We start from the raw sequence: 26,930 nt of genomic DNA on the forward strand, positions 1-26,930 counted from the left end.
AGAGTTTGATCATGCTGGATTAAGCTGAAAGTCGGGAAATCCTCTGCTCTGCTATGCTCGATTTTGCAAATTCCGCAAGGAGCGGCGGACGGGTTTAATAGAATCCAATATTTAGAGTTTGAAAGCACATTATTTACAGTGGTCCGGCTTTGGTTGGGGCCATTTTGAAGACTGGTTTCCCCTAAATGGCGCCTCCAGGGTAAGCGCTTCCGGAAATCATCCCATTGCCGGTTCGGTTCGGTCCTGGCCCGCGTGAACTTGGTAACTGGAAGTCGGGGTTGTTGTTCAAGAGCACATCCTGACGCTGCTGCTTCATCTGAACCGGTCGACGGCTCGGGGGTGCCTGGTTGGGCATTGGCGGATGTGGTTCCCATCGAGGATTGACTCCTCGTTGGGAAATAGACGTGAAATTAGATCGTTCTGATTCGGCAGGGCTTCGTGCTCTACCACCCGTAGCATGAGCATCCTCGAACAGTGGCTCAGGATAGGCAGATGGGTGGTGGCTTTGCACCGGTCCAGAAGGAGGCGTAGTATCGAATCGAGGATTGGTGTCCTCGTAGTAGTCGCTACGCGATCCTGTCCTCGTTGGAGGCATATTCTGGCCACCTGGAGAAGGAGCTCTTGGCGAGTTTCTCCCCGGATTTTGATTCCACGCAGCCCGTGGTGGAACATATTGTTGCGGCCTACCAACCATTAGCAAACTAGGAAAGCAATAAGATGGGCATGTACGGAATTAGAGGCAGTCATACTCGTCGGTGCTGTACTTGCTTCCGTCGCTCATAATCGTTTCACGCCCTCCACCGAGCATTGGACGACCTTGCTGCAAGCCAACCATGCCAGCGACATCTACATCGCTATCTCGAAGTAGGTTATGCTGACCGTAAACATTTGGCGGCGGCGGACTCAGAGGAGTAGTGTCGGTGTCCAGAGCTTGTGAACCACCCGGGACTTGTCCTGGCAAGGGCGGAGGAGACTCGGCTCGGGGAAGATCATTGTTATCCGCTACTAAGCCGTGTTGGCTTCCATTCCACCCACGGTCCAATGAATTTTGTGATGGCTGGGTCTGTCCATATGGTGCGTATTCGTTACCTGGCGGCCTCTGATTGTGTTGATTTGGAGGCAAATTAGCGTAGCCTCCCATCGGAGGCGGCCCGCGTCCTCCTCGAGGTGGAAGGCCATAATCACCTCGCCCGCGAGCTCCCCCTCTGCCAGGCAAGGGACCATAACCTCCTCTTCCTCCACCACGTCCTCGACCTGCTACACCATAGGTATCGAAACCTCTGCGGCCATAAGCATCACCACGTCCGCCGCGGTAGCCTCTACCACGTTCCCTGCCATAGGCATCGGGCCCATTGATGGGATTTCCAAAACGATCCCGTGACGGCGATTGCCTTGAACTGGCCAAACTAGTGGCCTCCCCCATGTTTGCCACGTCGCTATGAACAGTGGTTGCTGATCTCTCTACAGGACTTCGTTGTGTCAGAGGAATTCTCTCGTCGCTAACTTGGTCGTCCTTTCGCTGACTCTGACTTTCAAAGGTTGCAAATGCAGGGAGGCTATCCTTTCCGGAATTTCCACCGCTCACAACGGGAAAAGATGGCTGGCTGGCAAAGATAGGGGCCGACTTGACCTGACCGTCTCTGTTGTAGTAGTTTTCACCACTCATCTCTGCATTCTCCGCAATGCGCTTCTGACGAGCTTTCCTGCTAACAGTGGTTCGTCGCATGGCGAAAGACCCAAAGGTGCAGATAGCAAGAACGATGGATGCAGCCAACACCATGTAGGTGCCCCATGCCAAGTGAGGTATGAAGAGCAGCACATCTACCACAAAACCAGCAACACAAACGAGAAAGGTGATCAGGATAAAAACGAACAGGACGAGGAGATATCTCGACGAATGCGATGCACTGTGCATGTGGGCAGCGATAGCCAGACAGAACATGATGAGAGTCAGGAGTGCCGCTACGGGGTGAATGACCAGAATGGCGGACAGAGTATGGCGAACTGAGCTAGGCAGATCGAACTTTTGAGTTTCATCGGTTAATGCTCCATCTACACGAAAGGTTCAATTTTGTCAGTATACCGTTTGTCACGTTGCAATTCAACATTCGCATGTTCTCGATCAGGCGTACCTCGCGGATATCCTATAGCAATATTGGTACATGCGTCACCCTGGCAGTAGCCAAAGACGCCATACCTGACATCCCCAAACGATCCGAGCGGCACGAATTTGGTGACGGGAATAGAAATCACCGAAAAGAGAAGTAAAATGAAGGCTGCAAACAGCAGCACCGTCAAGGGTGTTGCTGGTCGTACCATGACGACAGCGGCCGACTACGCCGACCGGCGAACTTTGATTGAAAGGTTGACGTCGTGCAAGTCAAGGCACAACCGTGAGTAGTCGACAGGAAGCCGTTGGGCAATTATATTGTGTTGATCTGTTGATGTCATAGGGAGACCGTATTGCGCATACCCGGTAGATCAAAGAGAAAGGACGACTGCTAATTTCCGCAGGAAGGAAAGGAAAGGAAAGGAAACGCTGCCCGTCATTCAATGGTGTTTATGATGCAGCATATGATGAAGGCGAAACTCAATCGTCCACGGTTCTTCTGTCTCCGCAGTGACCAGCGGCGATAGCGTCAGAATGGCTCGTCGAAGGCTAGTCGATAAGTGAGCGGCCGAATAAACGGACAAGCGAAAGAATACAGCGATCCAGAATCAAGTCGGCACGATTGAGCCCAACGACAAATGCTTTCCGCAACAGCTCAGTCAGACGGCAACCGCTGGCTAGATGCTGGAGCGACGTTCCCTTGCTACAGAAGAGTCACGCAAAGATAACGAAGGAGAGGGTCGAGCGAGTGCGGACACTTTGTCGCGGGAAGACCCAGCCTGGACGGCTTGGCTGTTGACCTCGAAGGCCCGAATTGGTCAACTGGTCGACTTGTCAACCTCGCGGCAAAGAGACACTGGAGACATGGGAGACGTCTGGTGGGAGAAGACATGGAGACATCTCTCGAGACTCGAGACACCAACGGCGGTGCCAACAGGGCCAAGGACCATTGTCTCAAGTGCTGGGAGTGGAATGGCCAGTGGGTCCCGGCAGGTAAGGCGATCCTGATTGGGGAGATGGGGGCTGGGTTCTGGTTTACACTGGGGCTAGGGATTGGAGGGCAGCCAGAGCCCACCGTAGCCCTGCTAGCGTGGCATGCTTTGCAGGTCCCAGCCTGCAGCCAAGCAGCCACAGCCATGGAGTCACAAACATGCGGCCAGAGACATGCAGCTTACTCCGTGCTCCATCAACACAGCCATCTTAATTCAATTGATTCAACATGCCGCCATTCAAGCCATCCTGACCCTCAATCAACATCCCTGTCAGGGGAACGAAGGGCCCATTGGACGGATACGATGACAAGAGTGTTGAGTGGGGGGGGGGGGGGGGGGGGGGGGGGGGGGGGGTAACGCTGCTCGTCAAACCTGGGGCAGACGAAATGCCCGCGACGGGCCAAGGTCAGCAACTTCGGTAACATTTCTTCCGTAGTCTTAAAGTCTAATTGTCCGCAGATGATTTTGAAAAAAAGCAGCTTTGGGTTGCTACTTCCACGTTGTTGCACACCCTGATGTTGTGCATTTGCAACCGGAAACTGTGTGTGCGGCTTGGCTGGTCCGATCTGGCGTGGCACGAGGCATGGCACAAACATGGAGACCCGGTCACGATAACTTGGTGCAACAGCAACAGAGAACCCAAGTACTCATCGTCGCGCTACGGAGTAGAACTTTTGAGCAAAGTACAAACCGGTGACAAGCGGTGTACGAATGTATGTACGCGTGCGGGCGTCCTCCACGTTCATCCAACGCCAGCCCGGGCCTTTCCCGCGCTCCAGGACCACACCAAATGAATGCAGTCGAGGCTATCTCCCCTCGTCAGCCACCATCAGCAATGAACAAACATGGTGACGTACGCCGGGCATACATGAAAATCGGCTTCACAGTTTCACTGGCCACCTCACCCCAAAGGTTCCCAGAGCTGTCAAGCCCAGGCAGCTTGCCCTTGCAGAAAACAGTAAAATGACGCGCTCGGCCCGGTTTATTCACGAAATTGTGCACACAAGGCCGCGACGAATCTCTTTATTTGCCGATATTTGGCAGCTAACATATCAAACTACTCTGGGTAGGAACGACAAAACTGTACTCTAATACACAATATTGGACACACAAGCAATTGGTGAACAGAATGGGTCATGGATGTGTATCAACTGATCCATGCTTGCACCCATTGCCTGTGCGTACAATCGCCTGCACGGAGTACTCCGTGGACCAGGAGTATTTTCATCGTCGTACGTTGTATGGTGGGCAGAGCAGTTGATGGAGTACTCCGTAGAGGAGTCTTCAGTGACCTCCTTGCAACTTACCTTGGTACGAAATACTTGCTACAGGGAGTGTAAATCAATAGTACTGTTGTTGAGTACTAACCTTGGCATTCCTCCCTCGCATGCAAAAAGGCAGTCTGCAAATAACAAGTCTCTTGGCGCTCAACTCTCATATTACTAAGGTTCCCCCGTTTCGGATAGTACTTTTCTTCTCCGATTAACGACGCGCCGCAAGCAGTATTTTTGGAGTACCGGATTCCCTCTTGATATGCTCAGTCAGTTGCTGATGCATCAAGCGGGAAATTGGAGGTGCCACACTAGAGACGCGAAAAATGCTCCCACCGGCAACCATCTGTGACAAAGAAGCCACACATTTGTATGTATGTATTTAATAGAGTCGACTGGTCACCATTAGCGACCGACTGGGCTTGTCCTTGTCCCCTTCCCCTTGGCCGTCCCGCGACAGATCGACACACACAGCCCACTGTCTTGAATGTCTTGCGCGCACGTCGCTTATTGCCCCAAGACACATGGAGCCCGTCGCCAAAGGACAACCCGCCTGTAAAGAAGAGTACTATAATGCTGGATTATACGGCATTGTCGTCTTGCCATACATATCGCGTACACTGAAAGCACACTTGCAGGTGCTTGAGAGTACCAAGCGTGTCCAAGATTGCCGTCACACGTCGCGCATGCCCCACCGACATGCGGGGCTGTGGGCGCAAATCTGATCCAACATAGCTTGTTTTCCTTGTTCCTGGCTGTTCCTTGCCTTTTGTCGTTCTTGGCAGGAGTTTGCAACGAAGACTCTCAGCGGGGCTAGCCCTGCCTGTATGGTGCGATGTCTGGTGTGTTGTGCGTGGTAGTACAACATGACATGTACTCCGTACGTAACTACTACATACATAAAGTACATACAATCCCACCCCGACATATATCTACTGCGACAAGCGCATGCAATCATATCTATAATTCCAGGACTACACGCGTCGGCCACATCATGATCTTCGTGATCTGTTGCAATGGCTTAAATGTGAGGCAGGAGATCAGACACAAGAAAGACGTCCAACCCAGCAATTGTACCCCCAGGCAAACAGATATTCAAAACCACGACATCTCGTCTCCCGGAAGCCTGATGCCCCTATCAATAGCGTCGACCACGACGCTTCCTCCACTGACTTTTATTACCAGTGAGCGAACCTCTGAACCAAACAACTTGATATCCAAAATCCGCTGCAACACGTCCATCTCGTCACCATTGTGCTCCGTCGACTTCTCATTTGGATAGTACCGCATGGCGAAACTCAAGGCCAGCAGACCCGCAATGCGCTCGATGACGCCGCTCTCCCCCCCCAGTAAAGGTGTATCGCGTGTACGCACTTGGAGGCATGGAGGTCTGGAGAAGTGGATAGAGGTACGCGTGTAAGAGTACCACCTCGATCATCTTTGTTGTGTTGCGCGACAGATTGTTCTGTGCCTCTTGGCTTGTGCTCGTTCTGAGTAAAAAAGTTCAGAACCGAGTACAATATCATCAGCGCGATCCAATATATCTCGCCCAGGTGAAGAAGCGAAATGCCCGCATCATCCCTGGGGGCCAGTAAAGGCGGCTTTGCTGGCGTGTAGTCAAATGTCAAGACATCTGGTACCCTTTGCGTCCAAGTCTGAGAATCTCGATGGAGTTGGTTGCACTGGGCAATGATTCGCGCCTCGAGGTGCTTCGTGGCTCCTACTCGTTCGAGGGCTCGGAATGCCACGACTTGCTCCAGGATGGCTGGTAACTCCTGTACAAGATCGATCAGTTCGTCTTTGACTGATTTGGGTGGATGTACCATGGCACCGTCTTCCATTCGTGCGTGCCAAAGGGAGACCGCTGTCTTTTCCCAATCTGGACAATAGCGTGCAGAGAGGCTCATCAGTTTACTCGTGGCCAAGGTCAAGGTGTCAGGTCATACCAGAATAATCTGAGCGTCGATGAAGAGCTGATGCGCCGCACCGGACCTGAACGCATGGGGGCCTCTGGCCAGAAACATGGCCCCGGTTCCTTCGTTGTGTCCTCTCCAGGCAAGCATTTGAGACTTGTCGACGGCCGGGACCATGACCTATGATGAGCGTCGTTAGCCTGCCTTCCAGAGCAAAGCACGTTGACCCCAGGCTGTTGGCCAGTCGAGCCCACCTCGTAGAATGACAACAGCCGAGCGGTTGCCATCAACCCATCACGTTGGTATCAGTCCGCTCCCTTCAAAGCCTTGGCCACCTCGCAAATAGCCCTGTTATAAGTCTGAATGCTCTTCACGCGTAACTGGCCGTCTTGGGCATCCAGAACCAGTAGCAAGGTGCCTATGGAAATAGACACATGCTGAAGAGCAGCCTCAGACTAGCGAAGACGGTCGATGAGGTTAAGCCAGCCCACCGAGGCAAACTTGATTGCGTCTGACGAGTACTGCCGACCGCCGGGCAGCGTTCCGTCGCTGAATGCACCATAGTACAACTACTGCCTCGCGGATCTCATCGGGCAATCCGGGAGCGTTGGGTCTCGCGCAAGAAATGCGTCTCCAGGAGCGGCGGTCTGGGCCCAAACGATGTCCTCACGATAGCCTCCACAAGGCAGCCCAGCTTTGATGCATCGGCGGCATTGGGGCCGGTTCTATCACACTGATTTTGGGTCAGTTTCTATGTTTTCAGATCCTGTGCAAAGTTTCGAACAATGACACGCACGCCTTTCTTCCTCCTCCGACAAGTCGCGCAACCACTCGACACCCCCGGCAGCCTGACCATTGTCTATGCCATTCCAATCATGAGGAGTCAACCTTTACGTGTGCAGGAAGAATCCAATTGAACGCTCCTGTGGATCATGTGAAGTCGGGAACCATTACGGTGGCGTTCGGTAAGATTGTCTGGCTGTTCAAGGCAAGATTCAGATACGGTTCCTGGCTGCTGTGGAGTTTCATCGAGGCCACGTTTGATGTGCGAGGTTTGGAGCAGGTGAGATGGATGGCTGTGAATACTCCGGTTGTCAGCGGGGTTATTTTCCCATTGCTTGCTAGTTTCATTGGAGAGGATGCCAAGATTGTCGGGATGGGCAAATGTCTTTGACTATCCTGTAGGTCAACATGCAACTATATAGACGAGTGTATTAGATACTACGACAACTTGTCGCATATTGTCCGCATGTGGGACTGCCTGCTTGGAGCACATCATCCAATCAGTCCAACGGCAACACTGATTAGTCGGCACATGCCCCATCTCGAGGCCAAGCAGGTTACAAGCACCAGTTGACATTGACTACTAGCCAGACATCGAGAGACAAGGCTCTGGTTTCAAGGTTTCCAACTGGCTACCCTATAGCCAATTTGACATTTGGTACATACAGCTCCATCATTCCGTGTACGCGGAACTGTTGCTGTCGATATGACGGTTTATTATCTTGCTGTTTGCCCAAACATGGGGTATTTATTCCAATGTGTCTACGTATCAGTGCGCATCGATGACGTTGCTGGCAATGATATCGGCGTTGATGTGCGTCATTCTTAATGCGTCGACACTAGTGCACTGGAATTTGACTGATGACTTCAGCCACCACAAGTTTTCCGTAAAGGGATAAGCTTTCAATACTAGCTTGATGATAACTAAAAACTAGCTAAAAAGGGCTGTATAGTCGTCACCGATTGACATACATAGTCCGGAACATGGGACCTCCCGAGGGCGATGCGAAATCCCCGACCGGAGCCGGATATAATGCTTCTCGGCGATTTCACTCGGCCCGCAAAAAAAAAAAACTGAGAGCTTCCCATCTCAACCTCTCAACCACCAAAGTCCTCTCCCGACTTCCACACATGTGCTGGCCATCATTCTTAATGTCGGCGTGCGCATAACAACATCAAGCAGGCGACTTTGAACAGCTGGGCCGGCAGCACCACCCAGCATGTTCCGCCACAGCACCCTCACCCTCTCGAGGGCATCGTGTCGTGTGCCTCGCGTCGGCCTTGGCCTTGTCCGCAGCGACGTCGCCGCCGCCTCCCGCCGAAGCATCCAGGGCCCGGGGGGCTTCTCGCCCCTCCGGCCGCCATCGCCGGAAGAGCTGGGCGCCCCGAGGGCAGCCAAGCAGTACAAGAAGGGGAGGAGATGGACGCGCTGGCTGGTCGTGGGCCTGGCCGCAGGCGGCACGATATACGTGGCAGACCGCCAGATTTACGCCTCGGGGTTCGCCAGGACGCTGCGCACGTTTACGACGACGCTCCTCGTTGCCCTCGACTACAAGGTCAACTTCAGGCCGGAGCCGCTGACGGCCGGTTCTGTGCCGGAGCTGCACGCTCGCAATGCGGAGCGGCTGTTTGACTTGCTCCGCGCCAACGGCGGGCTGTACCTCAAGATCGGCCAGGCGATTGCCATGCAGAGCGCCGTCCTGCCGCCCGAGTTCCAGAAGATGTTTGGGCGCATGTTTGACGACGCGCCGCAGGATGACTGGAGGGACGTCGAGGCCGTGATCCGGAGGGACTTTGGGAAGAGCGTCGAGGATGTGTTTGGCGTCAGCTTCACGGGCAAAGAGGGCATGGGCGTCATGGAGCGCAAGGCGAGGGCGAGTGCCAGTGTTGCCCAGGTCCACTGGGCGAGACTGCCGGATGGGCGCGAGGTGGCCATCAAGATTCAGAAGCGGGAGATTGCCAAGCAGATTGCTTGGGATCTATGGGCTTTCAGGTACGCCGTCTAGCTGTTTTTTTTTTTTTTTTTTACCCTCAACATACCAAACTCCAGTGATGGGGAGGACGAGGAGAGGATCCTGACAGATGCACGCAGGGCCGTTACATGGATCTACTCCAAGTGGTTCGACCTCCCGCTTTACACACTCGTCCCCTTCATCACGGAACGTCTCGAGTTAGAAACGGATTTCCTAAACGAGGCCCAAAACTCAGAGACGATGAGAAATCTAGTCAACTCGGAGAGCAGCCTCAGGGGCCGAGTCTACGTGCCCGTCGTCTACTCCGACCTCACCACGAAGCGCGTGCTGACGACGGAGTGGATCGAAGGCGTCCGGCTCTGGGACAAGAAGGCCCTCACGTCGCGCTGGCTTGGCGGCCACGGCAAAGGCTCGCCGGGTGCGAAGACGGCGCTGCCGCCTGTAGACATGGCCGCCGCCCGCCGAGAGCTCCGCGCAAGGCCCTACAATGAGAAGATCAAGCCCGAGCGCCAGGAGTGGAAGGGCGCCCGCGGCCGCGGCGGCCTCGGCCTCTCCACCAAGGAAGTCATGACGACCATGGTCGACTTGTTCTCGGCGCAAATCTTCAAATGGGGCGTCGTCCACTGCGACCCCCACCCGGGCAACATCTTCATCCGGCGTCTGCCCAGCGGGCGTGCCGAGCTGGTCCTCATCGACCACGGCCTCTACGTGTACATGTCGCCGACGTTTCGGCACCAGTATAGCGCCTTTTGGAAAGCCCTCATGACCTTTGACAACAAGACCATCTCGAGGGTCACGTCGGAGTGGGGCATCAAGGGCGCCGACTTCTTCGCCAGCGCCACGCTCATGCGCCCCTACGAGGGCGGCGACAACTCGCTCCGCAACAGTATCAAGAATGACTTGGAGGGCAAGACGCCCGCGGAGCGACACTACGCCATGCAGCAGCTGATGAAGCAGAGTCTCCGCGATATGCTGGCCGACGAGGAGAAGTGGCCCAAGGAGCTTATCTTCATCGGAAGAAATATGCGCATTGTCCAAGGGAACAATCAGTATCTGGGATCACCCGTCAACAGGGTCAAGATGATGGGCGAGTGGGCGAGCAGGAGCCTGTTCCAGGATAAGAACCTCCCCGTGACGCAGAGGATGACCAACGCCTGGAGACACTTGCTCTTTAAAACAGTCATGTTTGGGACCGATGTGGCATTTTACTTTTTCAAGCTGAGGCAGTGGTTGGGACTGGGGGGTGGCATGGAAGACGAGATGGAGAGGAGAATGAGAGGTGTCGCGCAGGACTATGGCATTGAGTTGCAGCATGATGTTTTTGAGGGATAAATGGGTATATGGGAGAGCTCGGCTTTTCTTTTTCTTTTTTTCGGTAATGACTGGCTGTAAGAGTACATGGTATCGAAGAGGATAGACGAGCCGAGTTTCGTTTCAGCGATGGCGTCGTGGGTCAAGCGTGTACAACAAACAGGTGTGAGATATATACACCTGGACTTGCATCTCATTAGTAGACTAGATATGGATAGAAGAAAATACCACTCTGTAAACGCCGGTGCTCCATTCGGCTTACAAACTGAGTTGCTGGACGGATGAACTTGTCGGGGTACTTATGCGTTCGGGGGGCGGAGGGATCTCGTTTTGTTGTTCTTGTTGCTGCGATGTCTTGCGTCCGCAGTAAGTTCTTAATAAACTCTTAAGGTTGAGATGGTGTATACTGTACCGAGGAAGAGTTACTACACAGATTCAAGACGGGCTCAATGCCTTCGAGAACAACTAGATGCCCAGAATAGACTCGAGAACAAAAGATTCCCCGTCATCATCCATTACTTCAATGCCGCAAAGGTCCAGTCACGTACTCTTGTTCTGTAGTCGAATGAGATATTATTAATACACGGATGAAGCAGCCCGACGACGGGAGACGAACAGATCAGATCGGACAGAGCACCAATCAGCCTCCTCATCGTGGACTCCAATTTTCGTTCTCATGCCCATGTCCAGCCCACATGCCAAGGTGCATAATATAGCCTTCCCTGTCGTTTCACCTCTTGCGACACCCGACAATCCTGGCTCTGATTGGGTTGGGGTCCAGGGTTGGGGATGGACTTGCATGCGTTGTAGTAACTCCTGTAATTTTATTGCCCTTCCATTTTTTCATTCTTTAAAAAAAAAATCAATTTGACTTTCTTTTTCTTTGACGTCAAGTTCAAAAAGAAGAGAGTCATACAAAGCGGACCGACCCGTACTGAAAAAAGGCAGACAGGGTCCTGTAATAATTTTGCGACAAAAAATTGCATCCACGGCACGAGACCACAAACATGGTTAGACAATGTGTCGTACTGTGTGTATGTATGGGCTAGGACACACGTACTACATACAAGCCCGTAACGAGTTATCACAATGATAAAAGTAAAAATTTGGGGGCGACCTTGTAATACCTTGACTAACACGCACAACCTACAACAGCCTGGTCTACACGCTGTACAACGTATTACTAGTGTTAGGACGACCGGTGGAGTGCGTGATTTACATGACAAGGCAAGGGTTCTGGGGATAGAAATTCATGCAAAAAAGACACTGCAGCATTGCAGTCGACACCGACTCGTAAGTCATTGGTTAGACCGAGTACCCATGACACATGTGCCGTGAATGGCAGCCATGGCACTCCATGCAAAGTCCAGATTTGAGACTCCGAGGCAAGCAAAAGTTCCTTGGCATAGTTTGAGACGTCGGGGTATTACTGCTCACTGGCCTTGGTGGTTGGCGGGTCAAGGTTGAAGCAAGAGTTGGATGCAATCTTGGCGCTGGCATACGGTTCACTAGGATGTGATTCTGGTTTTATCCGTCCCATTGTTCATTAGATCCATCGCAATCCTGTGACTTCTGGCTGTGCTCTAGGGCGGGTTTTGACACAAGTTTTTTTGGTTGTATGCACGGGTAACATGATAACACATGCGAGACTCGCCGATATCGATTGTAATAATTGGGCACGGCTGGTGCCAACTGCATCCGCGGCCAGAGGCGAGTGGGTCATCTTTTCGTATAGTGGAAAACTATTGTTCTGCAGTTAAAGGAATACTCATTGTTCGCCGAGAGTCTTAGGTCGTAGATCATGCAGGTCTTGGAACTATGTTTAGCTGGATTCCCTTCGCTAGCGTCTGTGTGTTCTCGGGTGCGTGCTTTGTGGCTACCGTGGGCAAATCGAACTATCTCTGTGCTGGCTTTGTCTATTCAAAGAGCCAGCTATTCGCGATCCAGATCTGCCGAGTCCGTATGTACGAGTGCAAATGAAGCTCATGTCGCCCACGTTCTGTCTTGTGGTCGTGTGGACGGGCGCCGCCGCCGCCTCCTCCAGAGACCTCCCTATTTTTGGCCCTACTTCTTGGACTGGTGATGGCGGCGTTTGATCCCGACCCTGCAGGCGGGTGTGCCTTGGTACCTGACCGAAGTCTGAACACGGGCTGCCTTGGATTCTTGTATTACAGCGTGTAATCTTGCTCTACACTGGCTAGCGTAGCGTACCAGCTGGGATGCTGCGTATGGTTGGTGAAGAGGGAAGTAAAATTAGCATGTAAATTCGGCTGAACGGCGCAGAGTTAAGCCAGAACTGCGTTGATCTCGAGCAAAGACCTGTGCGCGTTGAGCCTGGAAGGACCGAGCAAAGCCTAGTCGTTGTCCATCGTCGACTCATTAGCGTAATAGCTGGTCAGGCATGCCGAAGTGGCCGCTTTGGCCTGCCACAGAAAACAAGTAGGTAATCATGCTGTAATTGGCAACGCATATGTCTCTGATGTGTTCTACATTGGTTCACGGTAACAGTCGAACAACCAAGCGCCTCGCAAAAGCTGAGATGGCGCGGGACAAGAAGGAAAATGGCCGATTGAAGAGTGAACCTTGACTGTGCGGGGCAACATTTTGAAGTCAAGTGGGAGACCATGTACTGCGAACTCCTTGTAACACCAAGTGACCAGGTGTTGTGCACCGAGTCCCTTGCTAGTCAGGCTCATTAATACTATTGAAGGCACGAGAAGGAAGGAACGGGTGTGCCCAGTACCAACGCTGTCAGTTGTCGCGAGTGTCGTTGCGAAAGAGGAAGGCGCACTCGCACCGGTGAATATGGAAATGGGACCAACTCGTGGGCTGGAGATGGGAAATTAATGTAAGAATTACTCCGTACAGGACAAACAGTTTCTTATCGCCGCTTGCTACGTGAGCTTACACTGGCCCGAAATGCGAAATGTCTGGTGGCGGAACAGGGAGCTACCGGCTCCTTTTGCCTGTTTTCAGGCGGTCGCTCGCGCTTGTCGTCCAATCTACTAGTAGCTGGGACCCCTGGCGATCCCCTGCTTTCGCGACCACCAGACAACACACAGGCTTAGCATTGATATCATCGCCTTCACCATCTTCAGCCTACCAATTCCACGCACCAAGGCCAAACTAGCTGCTTCTAGCGTCGAACTTTGCGTCCCCGTTGCCCCCAAGTCTCCGCCGCTACCGAAACCTTGGCTCTTTCGGATGCCCACTTCGAACGTACATTGGAAGCTCATGTATGGCCATGGAGGAAACGTCTGCACGTCTGGCTGGACCTCTTCCCCTATTTCCATACCCTCCATTCGACATTGGGCCAACAGCCTCATACGGTTCCTGAGTGGACGAGGCGTAAGCCTGCTAATTGGCCGGGTGGATGATGGGTGAGTCCCGACAAGGGGCCATCTGAACCAGCATGGCACTGGGAGCTTGGAGGCCTGTGGAGAGCAATGTTGCTAGCATATCGATCATCATGCTCTCCAATCTAGCTTGGTCTTGGGGCCTGGGTCCCGGTAGCCTGGATGCTTTGTGGATGACGGATGGCCTAGGTTGCTTGTGTGTGTATTCCCAGGTGCTCGCAAAGAAGGGCTTCTTCTCAACTCTTGGACTCCTCAAGCCTGTCTCCCGTGCTGCGTCGCCACCTGGTATACCATTTTCATGGGTCGCATTTGAGCCCTTCTCTCTCAGTTCTGACAGTCTTTCAGTGGCCGATCCTCCTACTTAATAAATTTGCCGCTTGACACTTCGTGGCAGCTGTCCATGGAACCAACCCACCGCCGGCCGGCCGCTTAAACCGTCAAGCATCAGTCAGGGTCGTTTGTATGTCTGGAGAAGCGATCCCCTAATCTCCACAAGGCTCAAGGCTCAAGGCTCCGAGCCCCTCTGCTCAAGTGCTCGCGATTCATTAGTATTACGCCTCGGTGCAATTTTTGACCTGACAGAGGCCAGTCTTGGGCTCGTGTCCAGCTCAGTTCAGGTTGCCCTCAGTCTCTTCTTGCATGGAATGCCCACTTACGCACTCCTGCTCAACACCAACAAATCATCTCTCTCTCAGCTTCCCGTCAGCCAACCGCCATCGACCACAAGCTATCGGCTAGGTGCCTACCTGTGTGTGCCCCTTGACTTGTTATTAGAACCTGGGCGGAACACAACACCCCCCTTCTTCTTTGGCGGCGCATCATCATCAAATCATTCCACATATCCGTTTGACCCCTGCTTGGTTGCATCGTTCTATTTCGTTCCCCTCCTGGCTGCGCGGACCGCGCGTGGATCCGTGGCCCAGGCTGTCATTGATGAAAGCCATCACACTGTTTTCAACGTCTCCTACTCACGCCTCCCCGACTTACTCTTGTCATGAACGAATTACGACAGCGTCGTCCCAGTTTCGGAATGTTGCTTCGACGGAGCAAGAGTGGTGATCTTGGCAAAGGCAGCAAGAAGGCCCAAGCCCTTAAAGAGGCTGAGCTGGAGCGCCAGCGTCAAGCGGCTGCGCGAGTTCCTCCAAAGCTGCCCGAATTCGCCAACAATACCGAGCAATTGTCCAAGACGTTTCCACGGGAGTTGCAACCGTCTGAGTTAGCTTACAGTCTTTCCAATTCGAGTTCAGGTGGTTATTATGTGCGCGCCTCCAATGAACCTCGCAATTACATATCAAGCCCTGCTCCGCCAGTGCCACCGATTCCGAACAACACCTTCGACCCTTATGCTCGGACTGAGAGCATGACTCACCGTGGACGGTACAGCTATGCCAGCAGTGCTATTAGCTCCATCAACAGCCCTAGGAGGGTTCGAAGAAGGAAGGATCCGACTCCATTCAAGTGAGCTGCCCCTCCATTCCTGGCGCTGTGTCTAAGTCACTCGTCGTTCCTTTTGGCAACTTGTGACACTAGCCTGTTTCTTTGTCTCAACTTTCTTCATTGTTTCTAACTGTTAGGAATATAGTATCCTAGTTATTGGAACTACCGGCGCCGGCAAGACCTCCTTTCTCGAATTTCTCAAGACCGCACTCGCTCTTCCGCCTAGAAAGCGACCTAAGAAGACTGATGACGATGACTTCAATATTCCAGCTCCGGCGTCGGGAAATTTTGTTCCCCACTTCATGGAAACCGAGATTGATAACGAGCGGATTGGGTTGACTTTGTGGGATTCGGAAGGCATTGAAAAGAACTTGGTGGATCTGCAATTGAGGGAGCTGAGCGCTTTTCTCGAGAGCAGGTTCGAGGAGACTTTTGCAGAGGAGATGAAGGTTGTGCGATCACCCGGTGTTCAGGACAGCCACATTCACGCCGTCTTCTTGATTTTGGATCCGTTCCGTCTCGATCGTAATATTGCGGCCTCCCGAAACAGGGCAACTGGTTACCAAGGCAATGATTCACGCGCTCGGGCGTCCGGCGCTCTTGACGACGACCTCGATCTCCAAATTTTGCGCAGTCTCCACCGCAAAACCACTGTGATTCCAGTTATTGCGAAAGCAGACACCATCACTACCAAGCATATGAATGTGCTAAAGAAATCCGTTTGGGACAGCATCAAGAAAGCTGACCTGGACCCGCTTGAGGCGCTCGGACTGGACGAGGACAGCGACAGGATTGACGAGGAGGAAGAAGATGCTGCTGTTTCGGATATAAGCGAGCCAAAAGATGCAAACTCTTCTGTAGCGAGTTCTCCAAACTCCAAGCGATTGTCAAGCCAGTCCATCCGTCGCCACAAAGCTCAAGAGGAGTCAAAGAAAGATGAGATCCCGTTCCTGCCCCTCTCCATCATTAGCCCCGATTTGTACGAGCCTGCTGTGATCGGCCGCCAGTTCCCTTGGGGATTTGCTGATCCTTACAATGAGCAGCATTGCGACTTCACGCGTTTGAAGGAGGCAGTCTTCTCAGAGTGGCGAGGCGAGTTGCGTGAGGCCAGCCGAGAGCAATGGTATGAAGGATGGAGAACGAATCGCCTGAAGCTGCGAGACCTGCCCTATCGTCATCGATAGATGATGCAATCGCTCACTGTCATGAAAACCTGATGCCACCAAGCGGCGCAGAAAACGGGAGCTAAAAAAAAGAAGAAGAAAAAGAAGTCTAATCCAATCCAAATTCGACGAGGACGGCGCTTCGTGCTTGGCTTGTATTAGCTACCATTACGGATATTATCATACCCCGCGACTTTACGAGCTTTGCCCATTGCTGGCGCTCATGAAATGTCTCTCAGTATTGGTTTTGTTTTTTTGCATTATCTGCTGGAGCAAGTCTCCTCGACTATTTCTTTGTTTACACGCAGCTTGCGACATACCTCTGCCTTTTCCTTCAAGCATGTTTATTCCCACCTACGCAGACATTCTAGCGAGAAGACATCCTACTTACCGACTGTCACCAATCCGTGTGCGCCGAGTGCAGTTTTTCCGGAGGATGATGAAGGTTTGACTGTCCGACGCGCCCTGCGCTATCTCTGTGAGCAACATTAGGCGACCTTAAAGTCTAGATATGCCCGTCTATAGTCAATATGCAGGTTTTCATGATTCCTGATTGCCATGTGGTACTTTTCCCGCAGGACGCAGGGTCGGGAAACAACTGTCATGTCTCTCCTAACCAATACAAGGACTTTTTTTTTTTCCCTTTATAACATTTTTACTCTTATTTTCCCCTCAGTCAACAGATTTGGTACGGTACTATTATCGACTACGTGTGTCAACTTTCATTATTTTTTTTCCTTTTCTCTTTGTTAGTATTTTGCTTTCTGACAAAAGAATGATTGGGGGTTTCGCCAAGAATTCCGGTGTGAAATAGGGGTTTGGGGCGAACAGAAAGTGTCATGGGATGGATGGAGGCTGGCTCTCTGGGCTCGATGCCGTGGGTTTGGCGAATTGCCAACCGGACGAACGAGTTGTCTGAACGGGAGTGAGGAGTATAATCCCCAGGGCGCGTTTCTCGTACCTCAACGACAGGAGAGCAGGGAGGTGGGAGATGCGAAATGACCCGGCCATGTGAATTGGGTGGAATTGACCAGGCTTGCCTGTAGAGTAGTGGCTTTTTGATCAATTTGACAGTTTTTGCACATGATGATTTGACGTGTGAATTGGGGATGTGAGCGGCGGGCAGGACTTGGCCTTTGGGTAGGGATAGTGCTATAGTCTATGTATAGTCGTTTAAAGACATTTGCTAGCTGCTTTTGTTTCGTATCAAGGTGGTGATTTAGCTGAGGATGGTGCAGTTGCGGATGCCATAGTCGGCCTGTGGCATCTAGGAGAATGCGCTCCGTATTTCACTTCAACCGCCCGCCTTGAAAGCTGAGCAAGCCACCGTTACGGGCTGCTCACCATCATACATGACGATATCCTGCACACAGAAAAGTGCATATAATGAGAACCGCGTCATGACTACACAAGTATACTGACAGTAATGAGATACGGATCCTTCAGACTCTTCCAACCCTTGTCTCCCACAAGATATAATATCCGGCATTTAAAAAATTATACAAATAAAGCTAATACGCACGTCGAACCCACACGAAAAGAACAACAACCAACATCTCCCGACAGTCTTAAATATTTGTGTTGAGGGCCTTTCCGTTTTCCTTATCATCCTCCCTTCTATAGGGATTCTTGCCTAGACTTAGTAACCTTGCTATCTCCTTCTTGCCGAGCGTGACTAGATCAAAGCCGGACGGCAGGATGGCGTCCGTGATTAAGAGATCTACCTTCATGTTGCGTGCCTTGTCTCGGTACGCCTGCTGGTTACGGGGGTGCTCGAATTCATGATTGTGCTCCCGTTCGATGGCGGCCCACGCGGCGTGCCGCTCCTTGATGAGCTTGAGGAGCAAGTTGCAGTCTCTGTTGCTCCATGCGTAGCGCTGTTTGGGGGGTGTCTCAATGGCGTGTGTGGTGGTGGTGTTGGTCGTTGATGACGATGGTGGTGGAGGGGCCGAGGACGGTAGGTGCTGCGCTGAGTCCAGGGCGCGGGCGCGGGCGCGGGCAATGGCTTCGCTCTTGAGTTGCTTGATGGTCTCGTAGTCTGGTTCGTCTGTAGAGGGTGGCAGCGATGAGGTTGGCCGAGGGGGTGGAGGCATGGATCGCGAAGGCGGGTTGGTGGGAAGACTCTGGCGTTTGGCTGCTTGCGCGGCGGCTCGGGCCTTGATACGCGAGACTCGGGATTCAGGGACTCCACGTGTGTCGTCTTCAAACTCCTCGTCGTCGTCGTCGTCCTCACCTTCATCGTTGTTGCGCCTTCGTTTTTGAGCTCGACGTGGGCCTCGGATCACGTCGTTGCGTAGAAGGTCTCTCGTCTCATCTTGCGGATAGTCTGATGGCACGGGAGATGATGTCTTATTGTGTTGCTGTTGGTTAGAGGGAGGGACTGCCTGCTTGCGATTTGATCCGGATGGGAGATCTCTGAGGGACTTTGCTCCCTGGAACAAAGAAGCTCTTCTGAATAGTGAATGTTAAAAAAAAAATCTTTGGATGGAAACAATAAAAGGAGATGGGATGCGTAAACGTACTTCTGTTCTTCTCCCGTAGGGCGGATAATTGGCTGCGATTCTGTAAAAGAGTCGGGAATAGTCTCTTCAGCATCGTGCCATGATTCTCTTCCCGGTTCGGTTTGCTCGTTGAGCTCTGCTTTTTCACCCCTTGCGGCGTCCTTCGAGTTGACATACCATTGGACAAGGCATTGTGACAGCTCCTTCAGTGTTCGATCTAGGGGCCAAGATTCGCGCAACCGCCCCAGACCATGATCTTTCTTATTCTGGACGGCGATTGTGTATAGTTCAGTTGCTCGCTTTGATATTAGTTCATCCTCGTCATCGCTAGTTTCCGTGTCATGTTTTCTTGTCAGATTTTTGAACGGTCCGTGGACAAAGAGGTGGGCATAATCTTTGCTGTTTGTGTCTTTGCAAAACACAGATGCAACTGTCTGCATCACATCAGGTTGTGCCCCTTGGGCTGCCAGCGCCTCAATGAAATAGCATGTACGGAGGTCCAATGCTAGCTTCCAGTCATCTTCAGTGCTATCCTCGGAGTTGAAAAGATGCATAAAAGCAGAGTCGAGGTCTTTCAGGAAAGGAAGAATGTCGGAGATGGTGTTGTCCTTCAAGCGCTGAATACCATCGAGGGCGGTGACGATGTTGGCGCGTGAGGACGCATCGAGGACTCTGCCATCGCCCTCTGCACCTTCGCTGAGCTCTTCTACCCAAGGAAGATCGATAAATGAAGACTCGTTTTTGGATTTCAGGTAGTTCTCCAGGAGAGAATGAAATGTGATGCGCTTCGAATTAAGAATTGCAGCAAACACTTTGTTCTTGTAGTCACCGTTGACCAGACGATGCTGAAGCTCCTCTGTAGCGCTCGTGAAATCGGGTAAGAGAGATGCCATGATTTGATATTGTTCCACATCGTCCACGCTGAGGGAATCTTCCTGCAACGAGTCGCCCTCCGGTTGAGGCTGGGAGCTTTCGAATTCTTCATCCTCATCCTCATCCTCGGCAATCTCGCTACGCGTCTTACGCCTCGAACTTAAGCTGGCAATACTAGCTGCATCATTTGGTTGATGGGCGCCGCGGCGAGGAATAGGATCTTTAGAAAGAGAACCATACCCCACGACTGCAATGGTGTCCTTGACAGTGGCAATAGTTCGTCGCGTAGTTCGCGGTGTCATTTGTTGTTCAGGGGATCCCACAATCTCAGGAAGAGGATTGTTTCGTCTCCGCCCTCTTGTGCGCGTTGCCATAGTTCCAGTCGCGTTATCGTACTGCTCTCCAAGAAACGAAAGCAAGCAAAGTTATGACTTAACGTGATACAAAGTGATGTGACGACGACAGCCAAGAGCATCACAGAAGATTGTGCATGAAGTCTGCGGTGCCACTGAACGGAGGCGGCGAAGCTTATGTCCCTGTTGCTGCTGGTTATGGACACTCCTCGGATGATCGAAGCTGTCTCAGTACACCTCGACCGAATGAGTCGCCTAAGGCCTGATATTTTTGCACCTGAATGTGCGAGATAGTTGAGAGATGGGAACCCTAACCCGGGATATCGTGAACCTAACCCCTACCCTAATATTGCGAGAGGATGTTTTTTTTCTTTCGTGACAGTTGCAGAACCCGACCCACATAGTATGATATGATTGGATGACCTGGCTTACGGTCTTGGCAATTGGCTCACCTTGCCCAGCAGCCTGCGATTGGCCCGTGGCGTGAGATGGTGTATTATTAAGTGGCGCACACGCACGATGCACACGAAAACGGACTGAATGGACGCCCGGAGTACGGCGTACGGAGGACGCCATAGCCACATCGCCCTCGGTATCCACCTCAGCCTAGAATGGAGGATAAGGTAAGTTGGCCTAGCATCTAATACTAGCGTCTGACACGTGCAAATACTCAAAGATTAGAGCGAGGAAGTCCTTCATTAATATTATGTCGGATACTGTCGAGTGCCACAATGGCTGTCAAGCAAGCATGGATGATATGATGAACCTTACTGGTAGTTAAACACAGAACAGCATTCTATCAGGCCTTGTTCACGGAGTATTTGACACGAATTACACCAGTCGTTGCGTTTTGCTTGCTTATTCAGTAACGGTCATTGAGCAACATGTGACAATATTATCACGGTCCCCGTTCTATAATCCATCTGCCCATCTTTCCAAGAGGCTTTCTGACAATGACCGCATATGCCACACGGCTTACACCACTTCGCTCTCATTTCTTTTCAAACTTACACGACACCATGCATCATTCGGAATGTTCAGGAACCGAGCCATGTCGTCACCAGAGGGCCCTCATCCTCTCACCCTCCACTCGTAGAATCGGCCGAGGGCTCGAGCACAAGCAAAATTTCTCTTCCTAATTCAATGCCTTGTTCCATGCCTGTTAGAACAGCCGTGTGCTCGGCTGTCAACTTCAGAGTTTGACTTGCTGGACCATTAAGTGGACTTCCTGTGGGTGGATACGGCTAGCTTATCTCGACCAAAGATGCCGAGAAAATAGGCAGAGCGCATCGAAAACAACCAGGCCTGCGGGGGTCAGAGAGACGGTTGTTTAGTCAGAGACTGAATGAGGTGTGATGACACTCATGAAGAATGAAGGGCGGCAGAGTTTGGTATCTTCGATTTACATGTGTATAGTACATGTACAAGATGAAGGATATATTTTTAGGTGAGTTTTTGAAGGGATATACTTACGGTGAAAACGATGTTGCCCCAAGCCATGGCGTTCCATGCCGAGGGATTCATCATCCGTTCTTTTCCTAGACCGTAGCAACTGAAAGCCACGTGTCCGATATCTCCCAGCCAAAGCGCCCAAAGGTAGCCTCGTACAACCTTGACCTCAGACGTTGAATTGAGGACAAAGAGGCCGACCAGGGCCATGAGCAGGTACAGATTGTCGAGCTGCCATGCCAGGACGATGCTGTTCTCGGCGACAGCGGCAGCAGGAACCAGCTTCTGAGGGACCTGTTCGGCCACGAACCAAGCGGGGTCGCTGACAGCACCGAGGAAGCCCGCTACGCTGTGTCCCGGTCAATTAGCTATCTTGGCCTTTTTTATCAGGTGTTGCGCATTGTGCCTTGTTTACTCGACCTGCTCCTTTTGCTATACTCTGCTGCAAGCCGCGGGAAAGGGACAAAGGCACCAGACGGGGCAACACACTGCGGGTCTGGATTGTGGGTGCGTCTTGTCTTGGGGTCGGAGCCGGAGATTTCGATAATTTACGACGCCTCCAGGGGCCACGGTACTCACAGCGAGATGGGTTCGATAACGGTGAATGTTACCCGAGGGATGGTCGGCAGACACGAAGCCATGCTGCTAGGCAATAAAAAGAAACAAGGCACTCAGTATCTGACAGCGCCTTGCGAAAAAACGTTCTTGTTGTCATGAACGGGGGGAGAGGGGGAGGTAAGAGGCAAAGAGGCCCTTCTCGACAAAGTAGTTGAGTGGCACGTCGCAACTTGAGCAGTCGTACGAGCGTCAAGTCCAAGTCTCCAACACGAGTGCTTTGCTCCGTGGCCCGCAGTCAAAGAATCCTAGCCTCGGCGGCGGGATACGTAGCCAAAAGCAGAGAGGCTGACCGAAGCTACGGTAGGCATGAACACACTGACTCCTGGCCCCTTGATAGGGTTGGGCATCGAACGACGGTTCTTCACCGTTGGCTCAGCGTTACATGTGGTCGGAAGTGGATGCCCATGGTGAGTTTCGAGGCGTTGATGCGTTGATGGGGTTGGGACGTTGGCAATGCTGGGTGGTGCTCGCCCCCAGACTCTCCCAAGCCACCTGCATCAATGGATCTACAACGGGTGTTGGTGGTGCTCGAGGCCATTGGCTCATCTGTCAGATATGGCTGGCACTTGTGCCGCTGGTCTGATCTGGATTAAATGCCCGAGAGTGGTCACTGGCACGGAATTGATCGAAGCGCGAAGTACCATCAGCACAACTGGGGAATAAGTTAGTAGCAATATTGGTCTGGCGCTGCTGGTTCTGCTTGTCAAGTGTCGGGATCGCGGAGACGGATGCACGCAACACATACAATATATTGACGGATAACACCGATGCGCAAGGCGCCGCTGGTCCTTGGGTGAAGCGTCCCATCTGGGGCCACGGGCCATTCTGTAGTAGTTAGTATACATTCTAATGAATGGGCATCGTTGGGGGCGAACCCGGGATGTTTGACTCGAGGTCGACAGTCAAGACTCAAGATGCAGCAGCTGCTGTCGAGATCAACGATGTCGCTTGTTCAGCCGAAGCCCCGCTGCTGAGGCCCACATGCAGGCACCTGCCTCATCTCCAGCTCCCCATGAGTGCATCGTTGATGAGTCTGGCGCGTAGGCTCGACGCTGACTAGAGCCTTTGACAGGGCTCTAGGCGGCATTCCAGCGCCCAGCTGCCCTGACTGACACCTGCACGGCGCCCCTGGCCCAACTGAAAGCTGATCAACACGTGCACTGGCAACACCGGCGCTTGCCTGGCGCCGGCTGCCGAACACACTGGCTCCAGTCTGCTCCAGCCCTTCCCAGTGGCCTGCCTTTCTCCACTTTGCCAGCATTAAACCCTCCGCGCCGCTGTCCGTCGCTGGGGCTGTCGCTGGCATCTGGCATCTGGCCATCGTCCCATGTGATGGTCCGCTTCACGTGCTTGTGACAAAGCAGAGCTGCATGCCACAATAGGTGACACCACCGAGCCGCTTGGCACGGCATTTGCTCACCTTCACAAAGTATACAAATTGCGTCCCGAGGACAGACCCTTTCCAGCTTTCTTTGATATATATCTTGTCCCCCCCCTCCCCTCGTCCCTCCGTCTTGTCGCCGCTTGACATTTGGCCCGTCCCATCTATGACCTCTGTTGCCCAATGCAATATAAGCCAGAAGGCACATACCGCCCAAGATGGCCACCATCGAACCTCGCCTGATTCACTTGTTAAACGAGTCAACATCTACACCTCAGCTTCACCATGCTGACCTCCCTCCGCTGCACGCTTTGCCTCTGCCGCCTTCCACAGAGCGACCTCTGCCTCCGCTCGAGCTTGACGCGGCTTACCGGCCTGACCGGCCAAGCGGTGCCTCGGCATATCCACTGCGCCTGTTCCTTGGAGACCACGAAGCCGCGGAGCCGTCGCCCCGTGGCCGCCCCAAAGCCATCAACGACTTGAGTGACGGCTCCGATGATGCCTATAACAAGAAGCGCGGGCGAAATATCCATATCAAGGATGACTTCGTTCAGCTGCCCCAGCCGATGAAGCGACAGAAGTCGGCGCAGCAGGCCCCTGCCATGCCGCCCATCATCAACGGGCTACTCGAACCTCCAAGTCACCCGGCTCTGTTTCCGCCGATTGTATCAAATGCATACGATGAGAACGATGCTGGCCAGATAAGACTTCTCAATGAATACGCTGCACATGGAGCCGTCGAGGACCGCGCCAGGCGGTCTCCGGAGGCTGAGAAGTCGGGCAAGAGCAGAAAGCGGGCTGCCAAGCCTCGCAGAAAGTGGTCCGAGGAGGAGACGAAGCACCTGCTCTTGGGTGTGAATCGCCATGGGGTTGGCAAATGGACCAGCATCCTCGAGGACGCAGACTTCACATTCAACGACCGAACTGCCGGTGACCTGAAGGACAGATTCAGGACATGCTGTCCGGAGGAGCTGCGCGGTTCAAGCAAGTCCTCCTCGCAGGCCGGCTCACCACGTGCAGCGCCTCAAGATATTGGGCGCCGAACCAAGTCGGGTATTCATTCCGAGAACATTCTTATTGAGGACTCGCCTTCGCCGAAAGAGGCTGGCGAGTCCGACTCAACTGCAAAGCCTAGGAAGAGCCGTGCCCACCGCAAGAAGCTCGAGGACTTGGCCGAACTGGGTATTCATGGGCCGTTCAAGAAGTCACACAGACGTGAACGGCGTCCGTTTACCGAGCAGGATGATCGTGAGATACTCGAGGGGCTGGATACATATGGCCCTGCCTGGACCAAAATCCAGCGTGATGCTCGCTTCAACCTGTCTAGCAGACAGCCTACGGATTTGAGAGACCGGGTTCGCAACAAGTATCCTAGCATCTATCAGCGCATTGAAAAGGGCACGTTTCACTCCAAAGACGCCGCTCGGAGCAGCAATGTTCTTGAGCCATCCGTTACCATGTCCATCGACAGCTCGCTAAAACGATCCGGGGGGTCACCCAAAGTTGCTCGGTCCGGCCACAACAACGCCAAGGAGGATTTACCAACATGGCCGTTGCACGTGGTTGACACGTCCAACTATACTCAACCGCCGCAAACCTTTGATTTTGGTGAGTCCAGTGGACCTCACTTCATGGGTGGTGAGATGGACATTTCAAGGCTGTTGCTCGACGACTCCAAGATGACTCAGGCACCTGTGCGGCACGGCGCAGATTATTCTCCCGGTTCTTCGTCACCTCCAGCATACATCACAGAGCCGCGCCGTGACAGGCATGGCAACTACTCCATCCGGTGCTGAGCCGGCTAGCATTTTGTGTTTTGGCGTCATATCAATCACAAGGTTGACAATCAGGGACTTTGCTATTGGACCAAATGGCATTGTATTTCTACGAATTGTTACGATTTTTGGGATTTGGGACGGAGTTGGGGATAAAGTCATCTGTCAAAATAGAGTCGGGGGGTGGAAGCATTGAAAGTGAGCGTAGCATCGTATGATGGTGTGGCTTTTCTTTTTTTTTTTTGCCCGGTACCCGCTGTCTAATACGAAGAAAGATACCTCGGCGTTTGGATTTTTGGGAGATTACAGGATCCTTCGGAAAGAAACAATGGGGCAATCTCAATGCGATTGCGTCTGAGCAACACTGCTCCAGACTGATCCCGTACTATAGTAGACATAATGTTGAAAAACCAAGTGCAAAATGATAATGAGTACGAGCGCTCCACCTCCAAAGCATGTGCTAGCCCAGTCACAATTGATTGGGTAGTCTTCTCGTGCCAATCGAGAAGCACCCCATAAGAAGTCAATGACGGAATGTCACATGCCAAATAGCCGGCTGCCTCGATTCGGGAGCACTGCCAAGGGGGGTAAGGGGAGACCACGGTCCGGTGGAGCAGGTCCTTGATCAAGAAGTCCATGACTCGACAAGTCCCTTGGATCTGAAATGGTTTGGCATGTGAAGATGAATTTAGGGATTGCGTAGAGGTGGCTGGAAACTATTTGTGGATTGGGCAGGTTGGGGAAAGCCGCCGTATTGGCTACAGTAACGACGTTCCCGAGGCGCCATTTTAACTCAGCCACGTCTCTCACGGGACTTGAGCTTCACGAGATTACAAGAGCTCCGTATCTCCAGTGTGCACCTGAACCGCCCTCATCACCCACCACTGGGGCAAGCTTCGGCAGAGGCACATTCCATACGGCCTCAAACTGAGCCAGGTGGTCCCCTCGCTCTGCCCAACTCCATGAGCATGCGCGAGGGTACGCTCCCCATCATGGTGAAGCCCGAAAGCGGCACGCAGCGAACAGTCTCTCTGGGGACCTCGCCGTCAATGGCGTGGTAGCCAGCCTTCAGCCAGACATTGAGCGTCTGGTTGCGGGGTTTTGGCATCGAAAGACCTTTGCGCTACACCAGCGGGCATGACAAGACGTCCCGACATTTGCTTCCATCTGTAGGGCCCCCTCCTCATATGCTGTACTGTACAGTGGGTCGTAGGTAATTCCGAGCAAAGCCCCATTTTACACTAAAACTCAAATATTTTATTATTAATTATTAAGCTTAATAACGTACTTAAAATTTTTTTTAAGATTTACATAAATTATTTATTACTTAAAATTTATATAAATAATTTTTATTTATTTTTCATTATTTTTTTTACTTACTTATAAAGCTTTAAAAATATTAAAAGTACTTTTACTAATAAATTTCTTAGTTAAAGTACTTTTATTAACTTTTAAGCTTTATATTATATTAAATAGTAAAAATTAATATAAAAAAATTATATATATATAATCTTTAAGTAATTTTAAATATAAAAATATTTTATTTGAGAATGCATACCACCCGACCATTGCTGGTCATCTACACTCTCCCTTGAGAATGCATACCCCTTGGAACGGGCATGGCTTCGTGGGTCTCGGGAACCTGCCGTATCTTGTTATCCATTGCACATC

General features: G+C 52.2%; 8 protein-coding genes across 8 annotated transcripts; 4 read left to right on the forward strand and 4 right to left on the reverse strand.

Annotated features, from left to right (window-relative positions):
- Nucleotides 1-181: 181 nt before the first annotated feature.
- RIM9 (regulator of ime2) lies at nt 182-2,319 on the reverse strand (the record flags this gene model as incomplete). Its single annotated transcript, XM_007809037.2, has 3 exons — nt 182-683; nt 750-2,052; nt 2,133-2,319. 3 exons carry the CDS (start codon nt 2,317-2,319, stop codon nt 182-184), a joined length of 1,992 nt encoding a protein of 663 aa, XP_007807228.2.
- Nucleotides 2,320-5,288: 2,969 nt separating this feature from the next.
- On the reverse strand, nt 5,289-6,484 carry J3458_009348 (uncharacterized protein). The gene has a single exon (XM_066119728.1). The coding sequence runs from the start codon at nt 6,278-6,280 to the stop codon at nt 5,672-5,674; it is 609 nt and encodes a 202-aa protein (XP_065975524.1). The 5' UTR covers nt 6,281-6,484; the 3' UTR covers nt 5,289-5,671.
- A 1,560-nt stretch (nt 6,485-8,044) lies between these two features.
- J3458_009349 (uncharacterized protein) lies at nt 8,045-10,908 on the forward strand. Its single transcript, XM_066119729.1, has 2 exons — nt 8,045-9,062; nt 9,162-10,908. The coding sequence occupies exons 1-2, from the start codon at nt 8,290-8,292 to the stop codon at nt 10,372-10,374; spliced, it is 1,986 nt and encodes a 661-aa protein (XP_065975525.1). The 5' UTR covers nt 8,045-8,289; the 3' UTR covers nt 10,375-10,908.
- Nucleotides 10,909-13,765: 2,857 nt separating this feature from the next.
- On the forward strand, nt 13,766-14,074 carry J3458_009350 (uncharacterized protein; the record flags this gene model as incomplete). The annotated part of the gene is made up of 1 exon (XM_066119730.1): nt 13,766-14,074. The coding sequence occupies one exon, from the start codon at nt 13,766-13,768 to the stop codon at nt 14,072-14,074; it is 309 nt and encodes a 102-aa protein (XP_065975526.1).
- Nucleotides 14,075-14,703: 629 nt separating this feature from the next.
- Nucleotides 14,704-16,330, forward strand: J3458_009351 (uncharacterized protein; the record flags this gene model as incomplete). Its single annotated transcript, XM_007809035.2, has 2 exons — nt 14,704-15,167; nt 15,292-16,330. 2 exons carry the CDS (start codon nt 14,704-14,706, stop codon nt 16,328-16,330), a joined length of 1,503 nt encoding a protein of 500 aa, XP_007807226.2.
- Nucleotides 16,331-17,877: 1,547 nt separating this feature from the next.
- Nucleotides 17,878-20,057, reverse strand: J3458_009352 (uncharacterized protein; the record flags this gene model as incomplete). The annotated part of the gene is made up of 2 exons (XM_007809034.2): nt 17,878-18,760; nt 18,832-20,057. The coding sequence occupies 2 exons, from the start codon at nt 20,055-20,057 to the stop codon at nt 17,878-17,880; spliced, it is 2,109 nt and encodes a 702-aa protein (XP_007807225.2).
- A 1,194-nt stretch (nt 20,058-21,251) lies between these two features.
- On the reverse strand, nt 21,252-22,126 carry J3458_009353 (uncharacterized protein; the record flags this gene model as incomplete). The annotated part of the gene is made up of 3 exons (XM_066119731.1): nt 21,252-21,341; nt 21,510-21,834; nt 22,065-22,126. 3 exons carry the CDS (start codon nt 22,124-22,126, stop codon nt 21,252-21,254), a joined length of 477 nt encoding a protein of 158 aa, XP_065975527.1.
- A 1,423-nt stretch (nt 22,127-23,549) lies between these two features.
- Nucleotides 23,550-26,507, forward strand: J3458_009354 (uncharacterized protein). Its single transcript, XM_007809033.2, has one exon. It carries the CDS (start codon nt 23,703-23,705, stop codon nt 25,278-25,280), a length of 1,578 nt encoding a protein of 525 aa, XP_007807224.2. The 5' UTR covers nt 23,550-23,702; the 3' UTR covers nt 25,281-26,507.
- Nucleotides 26,508-26,930: the final 423 nt, after the last annotated feature.

This window comes from Metarhizium acridum (genome assembly GCF_019434415.1).
Source record: "Metarhizium acridum strain ARSEF 324 chromosome Unknown scaffold_141, whole genome shotgun sequence".
In the NCBI taxonomy this organism is placed as follows: domain Eukaryota; kingdom Fungi; phylum Ascomycota; class Sordariomycetes; order Hypocreales; family Clavicipitaceae; genus Metarhizium; species Metarhizium acridum.